General features: G+C 32.1%; 2 protein-coding genes across 3 annotated transcripts in view; one reads left to right on the forward strand and one right to left on the reverse strand.

Annotated features, from left to right (window-relative positions):
* Positions 1-20,504, forward strand: part of LOC134229523 (CUB and sushi domain-containing protein 2-like) — a 51,734-nt gene that overhangs the window by 7,712 nt on the left and 23,518 nt on the right. The window lies entirely within an intron of this gene.
* On the reverse strand, positions 3,473-8,391 carry LOC134229501 (uncharacterized). Its single transcript, XM_062711248.1, has 2 exons — positions 8,278-8,391; positions 3,473-6,311 (listed from the first exon to the last, which is right to left on the reverse strand). Exons 1-2 carry the CDS (start codon positions 8,280-8,282, stop codon positions 4,223-4,225), a joined length of 2,094 nt encoding a protein of 697 aa, XP_062567232.1. The 5' UTR covers positions 8,283-8,391; the 3' UTR covers positions 3,473-4,222.

Genomic DNA, 20,504 nt, shown 5'->3' on the forward strand with positions numbered 1-20,504 from the left:
CCGCTTAGCGATGCCCTTGTTCACATTTATTGCAGTTAAGTTTATCTGTGTAGGGACCTACATGTATATACTAACGGGATAGGCAACTCCTTCATCGTCATGTTTATTTACTCAACACATCACGCACATCACTACAAGTTTATTCCCAGTAAACAGGATGTTTTCTGATTAATATCATTTATTTGTTCTATGTATTGGAATTGACTTATAATAAATTTTAAAGCATAAATTATAATATAATTTAATATTAAGAAAACGAACCCCGAATCGGCGATTTCTAGAAAATACGGCCGATCATGTGCACGTGCTGATTTTGAACAGAATTACTTCTAAGATAATGAGTAATCAGTATAATCCATGCTTTACCAAATCCTGAATGATTTTTGATAGATTATTAAGAGCCATTCTCTGTAATGATTTGAAATTTTATATAGGAGCTGTGGCACGCATAGTCTCAGAATTTCGCCAAACTCTCTATGATAAAAGTCATTGATACCCTAAACTGAAATCAGGCAAAAATTGGTTGCTATGTTTTATAGTAACCATGGCAACATGTCTTAAAGTTCGAAAAATGGCATTTTTTAACATGTTTAGAGCCCCATGGTTAACATTTGCGGCAAAGCAAACAATTGGCAATGACTATTTCCAAAAGTTGAAGGTGAGATGTCTCAAATGCATGATAAACATGTTTGGTAAATCAACTATTACATACGTTACTATGGTAACAAAGTATTCAAAAGTAAAAAAAATATTCATTGAATTTTATAAAGTCATACACGTAAAAATAAAAAGCAATTATAGGATGAAATGTGACCAAATAATAGAAAAAAGAGCCTTGAAACATATACCAAGAACAAAATATGATATTTCATTTTGGTTGGCAATGGTTGCCAAGGTTTTTATACCACAGAGAGCTTTCAAAGTAACACTATGTATGTTTTAATCTGATTCTATCTTTTAAAAAAGCACATTTCCTCATAACTAATGATCAATTTGATAAGATGTTGGTGTGCTCCAAGTTTTCCCATTTGAAAAAATTCAGATCAGATTCTTTAAATAGGGCGTTGCTATGGAAATAAGCAGAAAATATATGCTTAAAAACCTGAAAATATTTTCTTTCCTTGGATACGTACCCTTAAATGTAGATTCCCAAAACTTTTATGATTGATATTTATTAACAGCTAACTTGACTTTTAATTTTGACTATCATCCAATCTCTAAGTGGATGCAAGAAGTTGGCACACAGGGTTTAATATTGAAATAAAGTTAAAAAAATCGAACATTTTCCCTTCTTGGTAACCATAGCAACAGTGTTGTTTTATTCATCAAATTTTATCAATATATGATATTCAACTTCATTTCTAACAGATAAGTACTATTCAAGCTGACTCATTTAATTTGTTTCTTGATTAAATGGCAATTTCATTCTTAATGCAGCGAAAAATAATTCACTTTTAAGCACTGGTACTTTGTTTCCATGGTAACACTACAAAGTAGCAATGATATCGAATTTTTCTTATGGTTTTGGTGTTGCAAGGTCCTAAGGATGCCTATTTGCCAGTTTTAAATTTTCATGTTTTTCCTCAAGACAGTAGCATTAACCCAGTCTTAGTTTCTGGTTTTGTATGGTTACACTGTGTTACCATGGCAACCATAAAAGTTATTTATAGAAAAATATTGCTGATACTTATATACTTAAGCTCAAACATTTTCATTGTTTTTCTTAAGTTGTTGATTGAGTTTGAGCATGTAACACCTACCATTAGTGAATACGGAGTGTTTTTCAGCATATTTGAGCATTTTGAATGTATTCCAAATGTACCCTTGGTTACCACTTACTTAGATATATATTCTAAACAGTTTCTTTACAGTATAAGTGACATCAAGGTGTCATGTTTTTGTGAGAATGGTTTGTTTGCTTTTTCTAGTTTTTATTAAGCCACAGTCAAGATTCAAAGTGGCTGAAAATCTCGATTTTTCAAACTATTCCGGCTGTTGCCATAGCAACCGAGACACATAGCAACGAAATTTTGTTTGATATTTGTTTAAGGTGTCAAGTACTAAGCATGGGTGAAGTTTCATCAAAATCGGTGACCATGCGTGGCAACAAAGTTTAAGTGGTTACAGAGAATGGCTATTAATGTTTTTGATCTGAAATATGTGATATCATTAGAGATATGATTAAAAGATTATTAATGTTTTTGACCTGAAATATGTGATATCATTAAAGATATGATTAAAAGTTAACTTACAAAATCCCGCGATTTACGAGATATCGCGAGATTTGCCTACCCCGTTAGTATATAGGTCCCTGATCTGTGTTTGTTTGTAAACTGCACTGATCTGTACAACTACATGTACTAGTATTTTAAGTTTCTTTGGTATCTTACCTTCCTGCATTAGACAAAATATTACGCTATTATTGTTGCTACCGAGTGCTGTCTATCATACATCTGTTTTTTTTTAACAGAGTGACTAAGTCATGTCCTTTATATAGGTGTCTGCAGATATAGCGAGAATCTGAACAAAATCTGAACACTTTCCTTTTACAAATCGTGTTCAGCTTTAAATAGGGGATTTTACTAAAGTGTAGTCTACCTTAATAGTAAAAGGTGATGACGAACACCCAGGTGAATAGACTGGTGAAAGGATTGATTTGTAGGACGCGACTGATGTGGGAAGCGTGCCAGCACGGACCGGTGGTTACAAGGTCTGGGTGTAAGGACATGGGGAATATATATATATATATATATTCATATATGCAATTTCACTTCAATACATTCTTAAATCATAGAAAGAAGGATATGGAGATAGCTAACAGTATTAAGTCTCAAAGTCCCTAAAACAATACAAAACAAGGGCAGAGCAAACACGGACCCCCGAAACATGAGAGGTGGGTTCAGGTGCCATGGAGGAGTGAGCAACCCCTGCCGACCGGTCACACCCGCCGTGTGCTCCTTCTCATGATCAGGAAATAAAGAAAAAAATCCGTCGTCAATTCAGTGTATAAATAATGGACTAACAATTGTTATGAAAAACGTCAGTTTTTGCAGTTTTTTGCAACCAATTATAATTGCTTTTACTGCTTAGAAAATTATAAATTGGTTGCTAATACATAACATATTTTATGAAAAAGCTAACAGTGGATTATTGAAATTAAAAAAAACAACTATTTTTTGGTTTAGGGAGTAACGAAAGGTGCTAAATAGGGATTCAAAGGGGTAAAAATTATGCTTAATTATTGGATAGTTTTCCTGTTTACAGATTTTTTTTTAATAAAATCTCCTATATTGCAATCATTTATTACATATATATTTTGAAATAAACATTATGTCATTAAATTGAAATACATTTTTTTAATTGATAAAGAGTAATACCGGTGAAAAATAAGTACATTATAAATTCCACAGTTTACCAAAAATATTATTACAAAAAATTAATGCTGAAATAGAATATTGATCTTTTTGTTGAATTGTGATAAAATGATTTTGATATTGCTAACAATAAAATATGGATCGCAATGTCTTTTTAACAAAAAAATCAAAACAATATCAAAAATAAAATTCAGAGCTGCCTACCCGTTCGCCTTTGGCGTATTTATTCCGCGTTTTATCAATAATGCTGTCATGTCATCAAAATTAATTATTATATTTAAAAATTTAAATTGAATTTCATGGCATGACAGCAGTATTCATTTGATACAAGGCGGAAGAAATATACCAAAGCGGAAGGGAATCCAGTACTATATTCTATTTTTGGTACTGCTTTGATTTCGAGGTGCATCGCAATAAAAAAGACACAATTACGTAGACTTTTATTATAAGATTAACAATATGATATCAATGTACATAATATGAAGGAATACAAACTAACATGTTTCTTTGAAATTACTAGTATGATAATAAATGATGATAAAAATTAAACTTCTCTAAGGGGATAGGCAGATCTGAAAACATACATGTATAATTTATACGTTCATGGAATTCCTTAAAGAAAAAAATAGTTTTAATGATTTGAGTACATACACTGGTGTTTTGTGACCTCAAAATAAAGAGAGAAGGGTACATATGGACAACACATATCACAATTAGTTTCTTTTGATTGTGGGAGGTTTGTCAATACATTCTTAATGCTAAATTCTTTTCACATTATTTTTCCATCTGCACATCCATCTGCACATTTGTATGTTTGATAAAATTGGTACGGGTTCTGAATTTTAAAGTTATTCTCGTGCATTTCTACACAACTCATTTTGTATAAAGTCTATTCTACGTTTTGTAGATTCCTGCAATTTATGAACCGGTTTCTGTCTAAGCGACTCTTGATAAGACTGTAAAGCCCCGTGTAAGTCTCCCACAAGTTGCTGACATATTCCTAATATCTGCCAGGATATACCTCGAAACTGTAAAGGCACGTATGATCCATCATCATAGAGCAGCAGTGTGTGTAGATCTGTAAGGGACTGTTCATACTGAGATGTATTACCTAGTCTATAGTTGGATAATACAGACAACATTTCTACTAATACAGATGGTGGAATGATTAGTATAAATGAATTTTGCTCTGCAGCGGAATGTTCTAATGTTAATTCTTCAAGAAAGTATGAATTACCATGGAGTCTTATTGGCACTGCCCAAGCAATTTTAATTCTCCTAGACAAAGACAGGCCACTTACATATTCTCTATATTTGTATCTATCTCCAAAATATCCAGTACCGCCATGAATAACACAGGGCTCTGATAGTCTCTGTTTAGTTCGATTAGTAACATAAAGTGCCTCATTGTATCTTCCGGTCCTATAGTAATACATAGCTAAATACACTGAGTGGGATATTACTCCTATTTTTGATGACAATTTCAAGATATTGCAAAGCATTCTGTCTAAACAGTACAACTGTTTATGTTTGAAATTTGAGGTATTGTTGACAATCATGAAGGCTACACGAGCAAGGAAATCAGCTGTCCAGTATTGTATGGTTAATAATTGGTACGCAGACATTGATGAATGTAATATTGTCTCTAAAGACATTAAAAATAAAACATAATCGTTCAAACTGTAATGACAAAAATCTGACCGAAATACTTCAAATACAAAACAAATATCATTACATTCAATGTCGTAACAATGTTCTCTAGATGAGGGGATCACTAAAGAGAGGTCGTTAAGGGCTGGCTCAACGAGAGATCTGAGTGCCGGACTAAGGAGTACAAAGGATACGCCTAGACTGTAGTACTGAGTAAGTTGTTCTAGAAGAGATTCACGTGCAGCACCGACTATTTTGTTCTTAAACATATTGTTCTGAGGAATAAAGAAATTGGCGAATTTACCACGATACACACAGAAAATGAGATACTTAAAACACATCCAAAAGCATCCAAGGAGATTGTTAGGACACCAGTTCAAATGTGCAATTTGTATTAACCAAAACATTGTAGTCTTAATGAAATAAGAACACAGTAAAGGGTCCTCTACGTTGTTACTGATCACTTCTTTGAGAAATATTTTAAGGAGACCGTAACATAAAAACTGAGTACGATTCATGATGTATACTAGTTTCTGTTCGGCAAGAGAAAAGGACAATCTCCATTCTAGTTCATTTTCAGTAGTTTCACACTTACTCCCAATAGGTACACAGTGATAACCATTGTTTAAAATGTCTTGAAGCACACTTGCAGGAGGCCATTTGTGCCAACGGCATCTTTTTATCCAGTTTTCTGTAGTAATTGGCCAATATTTGCAGCTAAAACAAACTGTTTGATCAAATTGAGTATCTCCAAGGTAACCACTCGCACAGGGACCATGGACGGTTACATTTCGGTAACAGATTTTGCTAGATTTACGTTGAAAAAATTCTTCTCTCCATATCGAACTTGAAATATGAACACTACCTTTGAATTTAATTAGTGAAAATCTGATGACTTTGCACTTGGGCGGTGTTAAGATCTGTAGTCTGACAAAACCTGGCGAAGTATCTGTGTATTCCATGAGTATAATATTGTGATCACGTGATGAGTTATAATATCTCAACTGAGAAAAGTCGTTTATTAGTTTAGAACAACTAGGCCATGCCATGTAATCCCGGTCAGATGACTCGAATCTGAATCCTTCCCTATAACTTCCGCTTAGCATAGTTCTTGCTGCACAATGGCCATGTGCTCGATTACACATATAACAGATACCTAAAATATTTCTATGTACCAAGTCCCACACATCCCACACGTCCCTTCTGATGGTCACTTTACTTGGTGCCCCTATCTTACGACTCAGACATACATAGAGGATCTCTGATAGGCGGGCAGAGTGATCCATTCTGTAAGTTATATGAAGGAACTAATCAATCATACATTAGGTAAGAACTGAAATAGTAGATAAGTATTAAAGTTTTCTGAATATATACTCTTCAAACTTTAATGACCCACACTAAGTTAGCAGACCTTTCTTTAGATAAGACACAAATATTTACTTTCAGATCAGAAATCTATTTAATGTTAATTGTTACAGAATATTGATAAAAAAAAATTCTGCACGATTTGTGTTTTATTATAGAGTATATATATGTATTGGCTCCTCTGCGAAAGAGCAGCTCATTTTTTTTATGTTTTCAAAACAATTTTGAAAAGGATTTGTTTAAATGAATTCATTCGATATTTTAAACTTCTGAATATTTTAAATTTTAAAAATGCCGTGGCAAAAATATTGTGAGTGGTTTTCTTTTTCATACTCATACTCCAACACCAATGTTGTCCATTTAAGGACATTGGCAAGGTTCCTGGCTTTAGTATAGAAATTTTCAAGATTTTTTTAACATTGTTGTGTCCTTTTTCCAGATGTAATGAATATATTTGGCTGAAAATGCAAATATAGAAACAAGACAAAAATTATTTAATTTTGAGTTACTTCCCCTGACATCTAATGAAAAGGAGCTTTTATCGTGTAATTTAGGTTATTGGAATCAAATTGTCATAAAGAAAGAGAGCGTATAAGGCGTGTACAATCCCCCGCTCTGAGATAAAATGTTTCTAAATTTTCAAAATTCACAGAAATATTATATTTTTCTAAAATAATGTTCTCAGTAATGTCATCTTCAAAACATTCTATTATTTTATTTTACTAAACGACTTACCATTTGATAATCTTTATTTCAAAGTTGACAGTTAAGCATATTTAGTGGAAAATGGGTTTAATAGAGCTATAAAAAACGAATTTTGAACATGAATGGGTCAAGTCTCCATTCTTCGTGAACGCTTAAATGATGAAAATGTAAATGCAAAATCTATTTCATTTGTCCAAAAAATGCAATCTGAACCCATTCTATATGAAAATCGAACTTTTCTGAAAAAAATTTACGCTTTAACAAACCCGTTTATTTAAATCACACTGAAAGACATCGATGATGCATATACTTCTTAGCGTAGTGGTTAAAGCGGTTGGTCTTGGACCAAACCTGCTCTATGGAGAGAGTTCGAATCATACGTGAAGCTTTTTCTTTTTTTTTTTTTTTTTGTTTTCAAATGTCTTAAAAACATGAGTGAAAAATAAATTATTAATAAATTATTCAAACAATGAAATACAGAATGTGACGTTAAAAAATGATATAAACCATACAATTTTGAAAAAAATACTAATTTTAGAATTAAGAAAAGTCTTTTTTCAGAGTGGGGGATTGTCCTTGCCTTGTACGCCTCCATTCTTTATTTGTATGGATTTACAGTAGGTGGAAGCATTTTTTGTGTGTATTCGTATTTATTGAAATCATGGCTCTAGGGGAAAGGCTAGGATTTAAATTTTATTAACCATTTACCCGAGAATATCTTTGAAAAAATCTTTTAACATCTCAAGAACAAAATATAAAGACATTACTTTTAACATTAAAATAATAAACATTTAATATTGAGAGCATATTTTCGAGTTTGATTTTATTTATCTAAAAAAGGAGAAGTTAGATTGTACCAAGTACTGTTCTAAAGGATTGGGAGAAAACTAGTTCCTGGTGCAATAAAACCTGTCAATGAATACAAAATGAATATGTTGGCGCCTCGAGCTCGTCAATCCGGACTCCTCCGTCTCGAAAAAAAATCATCTGGATAAATGAATCGTCAGCGGTAAAGTGAATCACTTAATAACCAAAATACAAAAGAAAACTCTCGATTCATGTACATTATGCACTCACTGATCCGAGTGTATATAATGTGTGATACCATGGAAAAATCCGTTCCCACAATATATTCTCCGGATTGACGCGCGGCTCAACTGTTCATATGATAGAGTTTACCTACCTCATCTAAAGATCTGTCAAATATTATTGCGGTAAAAGCTCTCATCCTGTTTGAGTTGGGGAAAAAGACTTAGTTCTTTCATCTCTTGATGGATGTGCATCATCTAAAAATGTTATATTCAATGGGGTAACATGAATTCGGAATGCACTCCTTACAGCTTAAACTCCTAGAAGCACACAAAATTCTGCCTAATCTTTAAGAAGATGTTTGGTAACTGAAACATTTAGTGAGCTGAATATAAATACGTATGCATCAATAACTGTGATAATACAGATAGTGTAGATGTCCAATAAGAACGTTAGGAATTTGAAATGTTATTGAAAGACAACGACTCATCAGAGCTCAATCAATCATGTCATTTAACTGATCTATATTTTATTCTATTTTCTTTTATTAGACATAAAAATGTCCTGCACAATTACAATGCTTTTTTGAAGTAAAACTTTTGGAACTCTTTGTCAGGAAAAGAAATAATTTAAAACTTCATGGGATGAATAATTTAAAATGATGTTTAATAGATTCAATCAAAATATAATTTTCATCATTAACTCGTTGGATTGGCATTCGTGAACTTTCTTATTTTAATTGTATTCATGTTTTGGTCTTATTTTTAACTCGTTTAGCGTATGTAGGTCTAGTTTACTTATTACGATTTTTATATTTTAAAAAATGATAACATAGCTGAGTTCTATATACCTTTGAAGCAGATGGGTTATAGTAGCTAGATACTTATTGAGTATTTTCTTTTCGCTTTTATATCTTTTAATTATTAAAAAAAAGAAAATGTCATAACAGTCCTACCTTTAACAAATAACAAAACAAAACAGCTCATACCTTCCTTTTTTATCTCTCTCTCTCTCTCTTAAAAATCCTAGATAAAATAACCTCTTAAAAAGATCTTCCTTTTAATTTTCAGAATATGTAGCAATCATGTTTGAGGACTTTTTTTTAGATTAGACAAATGCTTATATCACGTTCTTCAACTCCTAAAAATGGGCTAAAACGTGAAACACTATACTTAAAATGTGAAAAATTATTATTTCAATGAATGCAATTTTTTTTTATTTTTTGCATTCTCTTTGTTCAAACATCTTCTGCATTCATTATCTGTTGACAGCAGTTTCCTCCGCCATTTTCTTCTCTTGACATCTTGGATTCTTCACCAGAGGACACACGTCAGAAGTTTTCAAGGATTTTTTTCTAATTTTGTTTTTTGTTCTTCCGTTATAATTTATCTTTTTCTTTCGGACCTTTTCTTAAAAAAGAAAAAAAAAACAACTATATCTTTCACTTTTATTCTTAACAGGATAAATTAAAAAAAAATCTTGTTAAGCCTTTTTTTTTTAATTTAAATATCATTTCTTTTCAACAAAGTTTCTGAATTAATAATTACATTATTCTCTCAATTTTCAATTCTATATCGTTATTTTTAACGATGATAGACAGAATGTAAAACATAAAAAACATTGTACATTATTTTATCTATAAGTCGCATTCTTTCTTCTGAATATTTTTATTGCTATCATTTTACTATTACCGTAAATATTCACCCTATTCTTTTCTTTGTTTTCATGGGTCAGGTATTATAAAGAACTTTATTCGGTAATAACCAATATTTGCCCCCCAAATCAAACTTTGATGGAGATATATTTAATTCAGTTCTTAAACAGGGGAGTATATGCTGACTTCAAAGAACTGAACATTTTCATAAGTAAAGACCCCATATATGTACGTAATGACGTCACAAACATGACTTAAATTTCAGTTTTTTTTATGAATTTTACAGAAAAATGTACATATTTCGTCGACATTTTGAGTAAAAGTCACCGAGCGCATGTGTGTTCAGGATCAATATTTTGATATAATGTGTAGAATGATAATATCAATGAAATATATCAATATTGTTCCTGAACAAACTTGCGCTCTATAAATTTTAAAGCTAAAATTGTTGACATTTTGTCCATTTTGTCCTCTTTCTGAAAAAGGATATAGAATCGGACTAGTTTGATACGTCATAAAAACAAAAATTGTGAATACACTGCTTTGACACTATAATATTTTCTGTTAATTTATATTTCTCATACAATTTATTGAATTTAGCACATTTCAGGAAGTTTTCAAAATTTGACTTTTGTGGGGGCAAATATATGCAATATACCGCATATAGTTCTTTTACTATTTAAATAATTTTTTTCTCTTCATTTCAACATTTTATTGTATTTTTTCTTTCGATTGATTGTATGAAACCAATTCCAAACAAAATACAGTAGATACATGTTGATGATATGCTCATAAAGGTGTTCTGTATAAACTTTCTTTTCTGCATTCACGCACAACAACAAATAGTTTTGAGCCACCATAAAATGTTTGGTGATACAGTAGAGGTTTACTGCTTCATTGAAACATCTGGGCCAATCAGGAAAACAATTGCTCCCAACTGAAACTAGAAATTTTATGAAAGATATGTACTCTAATCTGTTTTTTTTAATTCAGTAGCTGACAAATATGTCAGACTACATGTTCTTCAATCATATGTAACTTCCCCCAATCAATCATTGAAATACTGCAACTGTAACACGCTTCCGCACTATAAATATAAAATACCAAACCAGGAATTTAAGCAAGATACCAGAGGGAGGTGTTTCATATATAATCATATATATGAAATCATTTAAATTTCAATATAACAATTTTTCATTTCTTTTTAAATTTTCAATATAACAATTTTTAATTTCTTTTTAAATTTTCAATATAACAATTTTTAATTTCTTAAGACTTTTCCACTATCAATTCCTTTGTAAAAGTGAGACTGGGGTCAGGCCAGGGGTCTTTTTTTATCGTCAACTTCCCTTATTACTTCGCAAAAGCATGCTCTATGCATGAACAATCTCTAAAACCAGGTTAAATTTTGACAAGCAAGTTGGTGAAACAAGAATATCAGCAGTCTTGTTTAAAGTCATCATTTTGTTAGTTCTATGGTCGATACAATGACCTTGTTAGGAAATACAATTTATCATTGAGTCAAATGCTGACTGACGTTTTCCATACTACTTGTTAGTCCATTATTTATACACTGAATTTACAACAGATTTTTCCGTTATTTCCTGATCATGACAAGGAGCATACGGCGGGTGTGACCGGTCAGCAGGGGATGCTCACTCTTCCATGGCACCTGATCCCACCTCTGATGTTTCGGAGGTCCGTGTTTGCTCTGCTCCGGTTTTGTATCGTTTTATTGACTTTGAGATCGTATACTGTTCGTTATTTCAATATTCCTCTTGAGTGACAATCCCTTGCGGGCCGGTCTTGCCCGCCGTGTGCACCTTGTCTTGATCGAAAATAACCGGAAAAATCTGTAGACGATTCAAAATCAAGAACTTATATTGTGAAATAAGGTGGTTTTAGACTTTGAATTGGACTTATTTCCTAAAATTTGACAATACAAAACTCTCAGAAACACTTTTACAGTAGGGAGTGTTTTCCAGGGTTCCATGGTCTCTGCTTCCATTCGTTATAGCCACTATTATCACATTAAAAAACGTAAACACACAGAGCAGCTTACAGCTAATTCACTGATACTCTGAATAAAATCTGCAAATTACAATAAGACAAATTTATATGAATTCATATTCAAAAAAGGCAAAGACGTTAGAAAGGAAAGATCTTTTTTTTATCGTAAGCTTTTGATCAAACATTACATCACTGAATCCATTTTTTTCCTAAATTTGTTAAAAATATAAAATCTAAGATTCTAGATTGCATCAGTTTTCATATTCTACTTTAAAATATATCAAGCTGTTTTGATATAAACATCCTCCTCGTCTAATCCTCGTAATAAATCTATAGATATTTTCTCCATTTCATAATCACGCCATATACATTATTTTGTAGCTAGACTAAGACTTCCCATAGATTATCACACCGCACTCTGTGCTTTCATTCTCTGAACTACCAATGTAAGACATCTTTATGGAAATTGACTTTAAAAAATCACCGCAAACTTGTTCTCAAATGGCGAATGGAGGGATCTTTTTCTTGCCAGCACCTATTGCGACACGGGACCTCGGTTTACACGGTCTCATCCGAAGAACCGGTCTCCATGTCCCACAGTTGGAAGTAGATTTTTGATGGGAAATTATTGCAAATTTACAATCTACACTACTGAATCTTTGTTCTGTCAAAACGACGTATTTCTAGGCCAATTGATCAATCAGAATAAATTAAATTCTTTATCTGCTTTTATCTGTTGAAATAAAATGATAGCGCACTTAGATAGGACAAAATCAAAATGTCGTAAGCAGACATTATTACTAAAAAACTTGGAAACAAATTGTTGTACGTCTGCCTGCCCTTTTGTCTTACTCAGTGACCTATTATATCATGGAAGACTCCAAAATAATTTGTTTCCACATATGAAGTTGGTTTCTGCTGTTGTGATTACGGAATAAAAGTGTTTTTGTCTCTCCTGAAAACTTTGGATTGTTGACTAACAACAATTAAATATTTCAGCGGCGCTTTACTATACCAAACGCTGTTGAACAGTTCATGTTTCTAATTGCATTTTTAAATCTTATAGACCGGATATTTTAAAATACTTCGTTTAATAATTAGCAATGATTGAAATTCGTCGTTTTCAAAATGCTTACGAAAACGTTTTTGCATGTGAACTATTTTACACCCGTGATGAGAGGGGAAATTTATTATCTGTATATGAGAGAGTGGCCGCAGGCGATGGATGAAGAAGCATTTGAGATCTTCTGTGGAAAACTGTAAAAGGAATTATTGCTTATCTGAATCTTGTATGGGAAAATTTTGTGATAGCTTTGTCTCGCAGCTCTGTTAAGATTACCTGAAACATTATATTGCATCGCGAGAACAGTTTTGAAATCAGTTTATAAATCGTAATTTATGTACTTCAGTATATCTAATGTATATCTAATTTATATCGAGGGATCCCTTGGCTAAACATTAACATATTTCATGACATCACATGACTTTGATGACCACGTGATGTTATTTATTATTTCTTTTGAAGTGTTTCAATAAATCTTTTCGGCGAAGTCGACTAACACACTCGTTATTAACATTTTGTCATAAAGATAAACTTATAGCATCATTGTGTACTGAAATGTGCTGGGGGAAAAAGTATCTTCGGGTACACATGCTCGTCCATGACACCTGATCCCTACTTTGTTGTTGAAGAATCTCGTGTTTGCTCTGCTCCTGATTTGTATTGTTTGCGTGGTTTTTTGAGTTGTTTATTATCTTCATATACATATGTGTATCTTTCATCAAACTTTCATTTTGTTTGAACCTCACTGGTGGCCTGAGTGTCGGTAGTTTCCCGTTCATGTAACAGTTCGCCCAACTCCTATTGATGAAAATTATAAATTGAATCATTGTTTCCCTTTTGTTCATACCAATTGTTAGTCCATTATTTATACACTGAATTGATGACGGATTTTTCCGTTATTACCTGATCATGACAAGGAGCACACGGCGGGTGTGACTGGTCAGCAGGGAATGCTCAATCCTCCATGGCACCTGATCCCACCTCTGATGTTTTGGAGGTCCGTGTTTGCTCTGCTCCGGTTTTGTTTTGTTTTATGGACTTTGATATTGAATACTGTTCGTTATTTCCATATTCTTCGGAACCCAATCTCAACGAAACTTCACGTGTCCTCGCTTTCCTCCGTATTGTTAGAAGAATGGTGATAGGAACTAGAGGGAAAGGTTTTGGACATGGAGTACCAAAGGAGATTTATAAACATGTTGTATTGTTACGAGCATTAAATTCTTATTTTCTGCACAACAAAATGTTATGAAATATCTATGCTAACAATTATTACATCATGACAATTATCACTTGAGTATTTTTTTAACCATGCATTCTTTGACCCCCGGAAGGTCCCTCATTGGAAATGTGCTAATTAAGAGATTTATTGACATTTGGTGAGCAGCTGAGAGTGGCTCCCCACTGAGAAAATACTTCAATTGTTACAATTGTAACTGGCCTATTTCATTTTATTTCAGCAATAGGATAAACTAAAATTATGAAAGTTTTATTGAAATTTTTTCCCCAAATCCAAAGAGTGTCAATGTTGCTTAGACTTGTATTTATATATGATAAAAGGAGAATATGCACCCTATACATGTATTAATTCGTAACATTAAAAAATGTCCCTGTGCTTGATCTGAAAAACAGAAGTGCAAGTAAGATTTTTCTAAGAAGATAATCGAGTAACTACTCTTAAAAAATAAAAGGTAAAATGCAATTTAAGAAGTCGAGAAAGATGGCAGAAACTAAATAAAAAAGGCTTACCAACTTGAGGTGCCAATTACAGAATAAAAAAGCAAGAAATAATGTAAAAAATGTGAAGGAAACTTTGGACTGTATGTTAGAGAGATCTGTGAACAACAAAGACATATAATGGAATCATTTCTGGATACCTGGAGAAGATCACTAGAAAAGAGTGATAATTATGATTTCTAAATCAAGACATTTTAAGCTTTCACAAGATTGTACCTTTTGAATTCATCAAAACTCTCAAAAAAGAGAGATAACTCTTAATTACATAAACGACATTATTCCTTCACAAGTCAAGAAATGTCTTTTTTGTGTCCAATTTTCCCCGGCAAGCTATATGCTATAATTATTTGCTATTTACTTAAAAATGCATTTCCATTTCTCTTGGAAAATCGCTTGAATCGAAGAAGTATTTATAAAAGTGAGCAGAGGGTTTATAAACCTTTATAACGAGATAATTGTCCTTATATGCATTCCGTAGATTTCTCGATCATATCACTTAAAATATTCTCTTATTGGAAATATTTGTATTATATAATAAGTTAATCCTCAAAATCAAAAGCAAGCATTGGTTTATAAGAGAGAGCGTTGAAACCTTCGACGGATCATTTTATATATATTTTCTCTTCTCTCTAAATAAAAATAAAAAAAACTTTTTGACATGTATTGTATTATCGTTGTAAACGTGATAACCTCAATTTTCAATCGTTAAATTCCAACACTTACATATACAGGGTGTCCCAAAACATATGTTACACTTTTAAATTGTTATAAAAATCTTATGCCTCAAGTTACATCAAAGAGATTTAAAATATATGATAAAATTGTTATGAATTTTTTGTTAAGCAAACATTTGTCACAGTTTCCTCATAAATCATCAACATTTTTGCGTCAATATAAAATATATCATTTTACAACATGTTCCAAATGACGTCCCTTTGAATTAACATTATTTGAAAATGATTTCTGAAGTTTTTTTTCATCAAGCTTAAATATAGCAATCTAACAGTTAAGAGGTTTTTCCACATTCAAATTTGGTTTCACCAATCAACTGATTTTAAGATTCTCTTTACCAACATTATAAAAATGGAAGTGGGCTTCATCAGAAAACCACGCATCTCTTAAATTCTCAGAGTTGGATCAAAGTAAAATCCAATGGGCAATCTCTAGATGACTTCTAATTTCTGCCCGTTTCGAATGCTGCATTACACTTTAAGTTATCTTGTAAGGAATCAATTAAAAATCAAGTTTTAGTATTTTATGAACACTAGATTTACATTTACCAAAGGTCTATCTTGTTCATTCAGGACCCTTCTAAGGGATTTTTGTACAGTTTCACTAATACCTCTATCAATGGTATTAATTTTCTCTTTGATACGGGCACTCCTTGGTCTTCTAATACCCGAATTTAATCATGTGTCATTTATGGTAGCTTGAAATTCAAAATACCTCACAAGTCTGCAAATAAACATTCTTTTGTGCGCTTTCATTACTAGATGTAGTTTTCTTATTGTTCTAATGACTAAAGTAGTAGATTTAGACCCATAGTAAAGTTTGACCATTTCTACCAGTTGTTAACCTAAAGGTCCTGTAAGGCATATTAAAATATGATGACGTCATTAGGACATCATAATTAACTGACTACTTATCAGAATTTCTCAAATGTTTGTCAGATAAAATGTTTGTTAATACACTTCATGTTGACAAAATATCTTTGTGAATTCTTTATGTTTCATAAAGTTATAGATGATTAAAAGTGTAACATTTGTTTTGGGACACCCTGTACATGTAGGAGTATATTTAACCTGCTCTGCATTTGGGCTTTATGACTCACAGTTGATTCAATTAGCAAGATCACGCTGTACCTACGGTCAATGTTTAATTTGAATTCGAAGTAATCTTCTGGCAAACAAACTGATGTAACAAAACTATCAACCATCCCGTTTGCAGTCACCATATCGCAGTTCTCTGGTCGATAAAATTACCTTGGCAGCATATACAAACTATCATTAAGTCAAAGGCTGATGACATTCTTATACTAATTGTTAGGCTAATATTCACACTCTGAATTACCTGAATTTCCCTGATCATTACAAGGAACACAAAGCGGATTTGACCGGTTCGGTAGGGGATACTCAATCCTCCATGGCAACTGATCCTTACTTAGTGTACTTAGAGGTCCGTGTTTGCTCTGCTCTTGATTTGTATTGTTTGGATGGACATTTGAGCTTCAATACTGTTTGTTATCTTTATATTTTATTAACAAACTTTGAAGCTTTCCAACGGCAAGTGGTGACGTCTCCTTATGAGTGAAAAATTCTTTAGAGGGACTTTAAACAACATACAAAAAAAATAATTTTATTGAAATAGTAAGAAATGGAGCAAAGGAGTTTTTTTTAATCCAGTATATTAATGAAGTTTTCCTATTTTTTCTTCCTTAAAAAAATCTTCGTTTTCTTTTTCTGTCAACCGCCTTCCCCACTGTTTTTTTTTTCTTCTCTTTTTTCTCTTTTTCTTTTATTTTGGATATCCCACCATCTGATAAGAGTACAAAAGAAGAATTCTGTTGCTTTTCTTACTACTTTTATAACTTGTTCTTCCTTATTTCATTATTCCATCTTTATCTCAATTTTCTTTAAACAACCTTCTCTTCCAAAATTTCCTTCCTTTTCCCTGCCTTGTCTTTTAATGATTTTACGAGCTTTGGAAATAATTATCTGTTCTAATTTTGCCATTTTAGCTTTCTCAGAAAAAAAAAATAAACTATGTGAAAATTTTGGAATACGACGATCGCCAGGTTACTTTAAAATGGTGACCAAAGCGGCGACTAATGAAAACGTTTTAGGCGAATTAGTCGCACTTTCAAGCTCTGCATTACTGTTTGTTTGTCTTAAAACCTCAGTATCTGAGGATATGCTGTATAAATCTTTATTAAAAGACTTTTTTCCAGACCATGATCTTTTTGTGTCTTTATCAGTAAGTTATAAAAATGGATTTGCGGCGAAAAAAAAGTTAATTTTGAAATTTTGAATGAAAAACTAGTATACGAGATACTTTAATTTTAGATCTTTGCCACAGGTAAAAAACATTTATCATTAAGATATTTAATGCACCTTCCTCTTCCCATTTTATATTGCAAATGCTATTAACAATACATTAACAGTTTTAAGTAACATATAAACTAAGTTAAATTTTGAAGCTTGGCTTCTTTTTTATTATCCAGCAGTTCCTATTTCCAGGGATGTGGGATAATATTGTCTCCAAATTACCCAGTGCATTACCATAACTGCTTATGTCACTTGGAATAATTGGTCAAGTCTTAACAAAGCCATATACATCAAGTTATCTAAGAACTGTTCATTTACACTTATTTTATTATAATACATCTAATATGCTTTGACATTGTACACAAAAGATTTTCCTCATTCAGCGAGACTTTAACGGGCTATTTATATTTGAGAGTTGATATGCTTGAACAGAGTTTCATGAAATTGAAGCAATAAATTCATAGTAGCATGATTCACCTCAGACTAACACACCCTTGAGAATTCCTCCCCCCTTAGTCCATTTAAGTGATATTATCTATATATATCTGAAAATAAAATTGTATTATCCATACCTGCTAAATGTCATTTGCAGTTAATAAGCATTTTCTTCAATAATTTGTATACTTAGTGTTGCATACTGAGAGTTGCTTCTCTTATCCCCCTGCATTAGAAGCTTTACGAAGTACTATTAATCCATCTTAATTCCCTTATCATCCCAACATCTAAACCGTATTATTTCGAAATTTATAACGAAAAACTAACCATTGAAAAAAGATTGAAAGTTAAAAAAATGTACATGTATATTTTCTAACTATTCATATATTCTTTGTTTTTATGATTAATTTACATTGGTGTGAAATATCTTAAGTTCAGACGAGACATTCCTCAATATCTGTTTTGTATATCTTCGTAATTTATGAAAAATATTGATAATCTTAATAACATTCTGATTTCTTAACCAATTTCTAAACGTTTTTACAAAACCCAAACGATTAAACATTTGAAATTGGAAAAATATTTTTTTTCCCAAAAGGATTATATAAGGAAATCTACCCCTTGTATCTTGCAGAAATGCCTGGTAAGGTACCTCAATTTTTTGTGAGTAAACATGTTTAAGTAGTAATACTTCAATGACAAAATCTTTGAAAAATGTATCTATTATTCAGGAACATCTCGTCTGTCCTTAAAAGGAAAAATCCAATGAATTTATATAAAAGAAATTCTATTTCATGTGATTATAGAACTATTATTTCCATTTTAATTTATTGTTAACGTATGAAAACAGAAATTTTCACAATATTAAATGCACCTTTTTATTTTTTTTTATTAAATTATCACAATTTAATAGGTCAGTAGAGACAAAAATAACTTCGGTAATATAAATATGATTTAATTCATTGTTGGTTTTCGTGAATGAAAATCCAGATTTTCTTCCTTTTATACGAGGTTTCTGGACTTGATATTAGAGCTCTTGGAACTTCGTAGAAGTATTTAACGAATCTTCCATTTCATCAATTAGAATCATCTACACTGTGTCACATTCAAATCCTCATATCATTATTTTGTTACAACGCATTTTAACTTTCATATAAATATCCCGTGGGGAACCCCTTCGATTTTAGAATGTTATCATTGTAAATATTCTTCACTGAACCTCAGTTCACCGGACCTTAATTCTCGCCTGTTCGTGCAAGTTAGTTTGGACACGGCAGTCCAGAGAAGAGTACGTTTTTACCCCTCTCATATATTATAATTGTTTTGGTATCCAGCATTGATATTTTGCATGTACCGAGTGCAGGGCTTGCTCTGGTATTCTAATGTTTTAAAAGAACGTCATGGTCCAGCTTTTCTGAGGTAAGGTCGTTTATAATATCATTTTTAGTTATTTACAGTGTGAAGTATTATTCGTTTGTCCTAAAACATCCAGTATTCGTATTTCTCATCATTTTTAGCATGTATATTTTGTTAAATTTGATTTTTATATATTTAGTAACACGTATTTGACTATTTAAAAGTACGATGTACAATTGCTGTCATAATAGTTTGTCCGTTTGTCAATTTAAAGTAGTAATATTGCATCTGCGTAGGAGTTGTACGTATAACTTTAATCAACTTGAGTCTGTGTAATTGAGTCTTATCTAATACGTGTTCATTATGAGTGTAAAGCATATTTGTGTAAAGCCATTAGAGCTTGTAAGTAAAACTTGTGTGTATATGTTGGAGCAGGTTCCAGCCATACGTCAAAGTTGATGTACAACAGTGAGGTTGCTTGGTGTATATCGCCCTTGGAGTGTAGTATATTGGCCGCCACCCTTGGAACCTATAGTCCATCTTCCAGCCTGTGAGGTGGAAAGTAAGAGGAGCAACTGGTCACCAGGACAACAGCAGCAATGACAATGACTTTGTACATTTTATCATGAAATTATTAAATATGTTAATTGTTAGAAAGAAACAAGAGTTCGAGTTATATTTAAAATTTGTAAAAAAGTAAATCCGCTCGACTATCTGTGACACACAGACAAAGAAAAACAAGTAACATTGTGAAAAACAACAAAAACATCATGATTCTGTTGTGAGGAAAGGGTTTAAAGAGGTACTTAGAGCTTTTAAAATTTACAAAAAAGATCCATCAATATGACACAAAAGAAAAAGATAGGCTTATATCCGAGCCTGAGGCATTTGTACTTTGAGTTCTTTATATTTATGAACCGATATAATGTGAAGATCATTAATTGGATGGAAGTGGCTGTCATGTGTCGGAAAATAATCCTTTTATATTTACGTTTGAGAACAATTTCAAGCATCCGATTTAGTATGATTGTAGTTAATTTGGTAAAGTTTGACTTTATTATCTTGTTCACTGATATCTCATA

Source organism: Saccostrea cucullata, unplaced genomic scaffold, assembly GCF_032062105.1.
Source record: "Saccostrea cucullata isolate Sc308-1 unplaced genomic scaffold, CSIRO_AGI_Scuc_v1 ctg311, whole genome shotgun sequence".
NCBI lineage: Eukaryota > Metazoa > Mollusca > Bivalvia > Ostreida > Ostreidae > Saccostrea > Saccostrea cuccullata.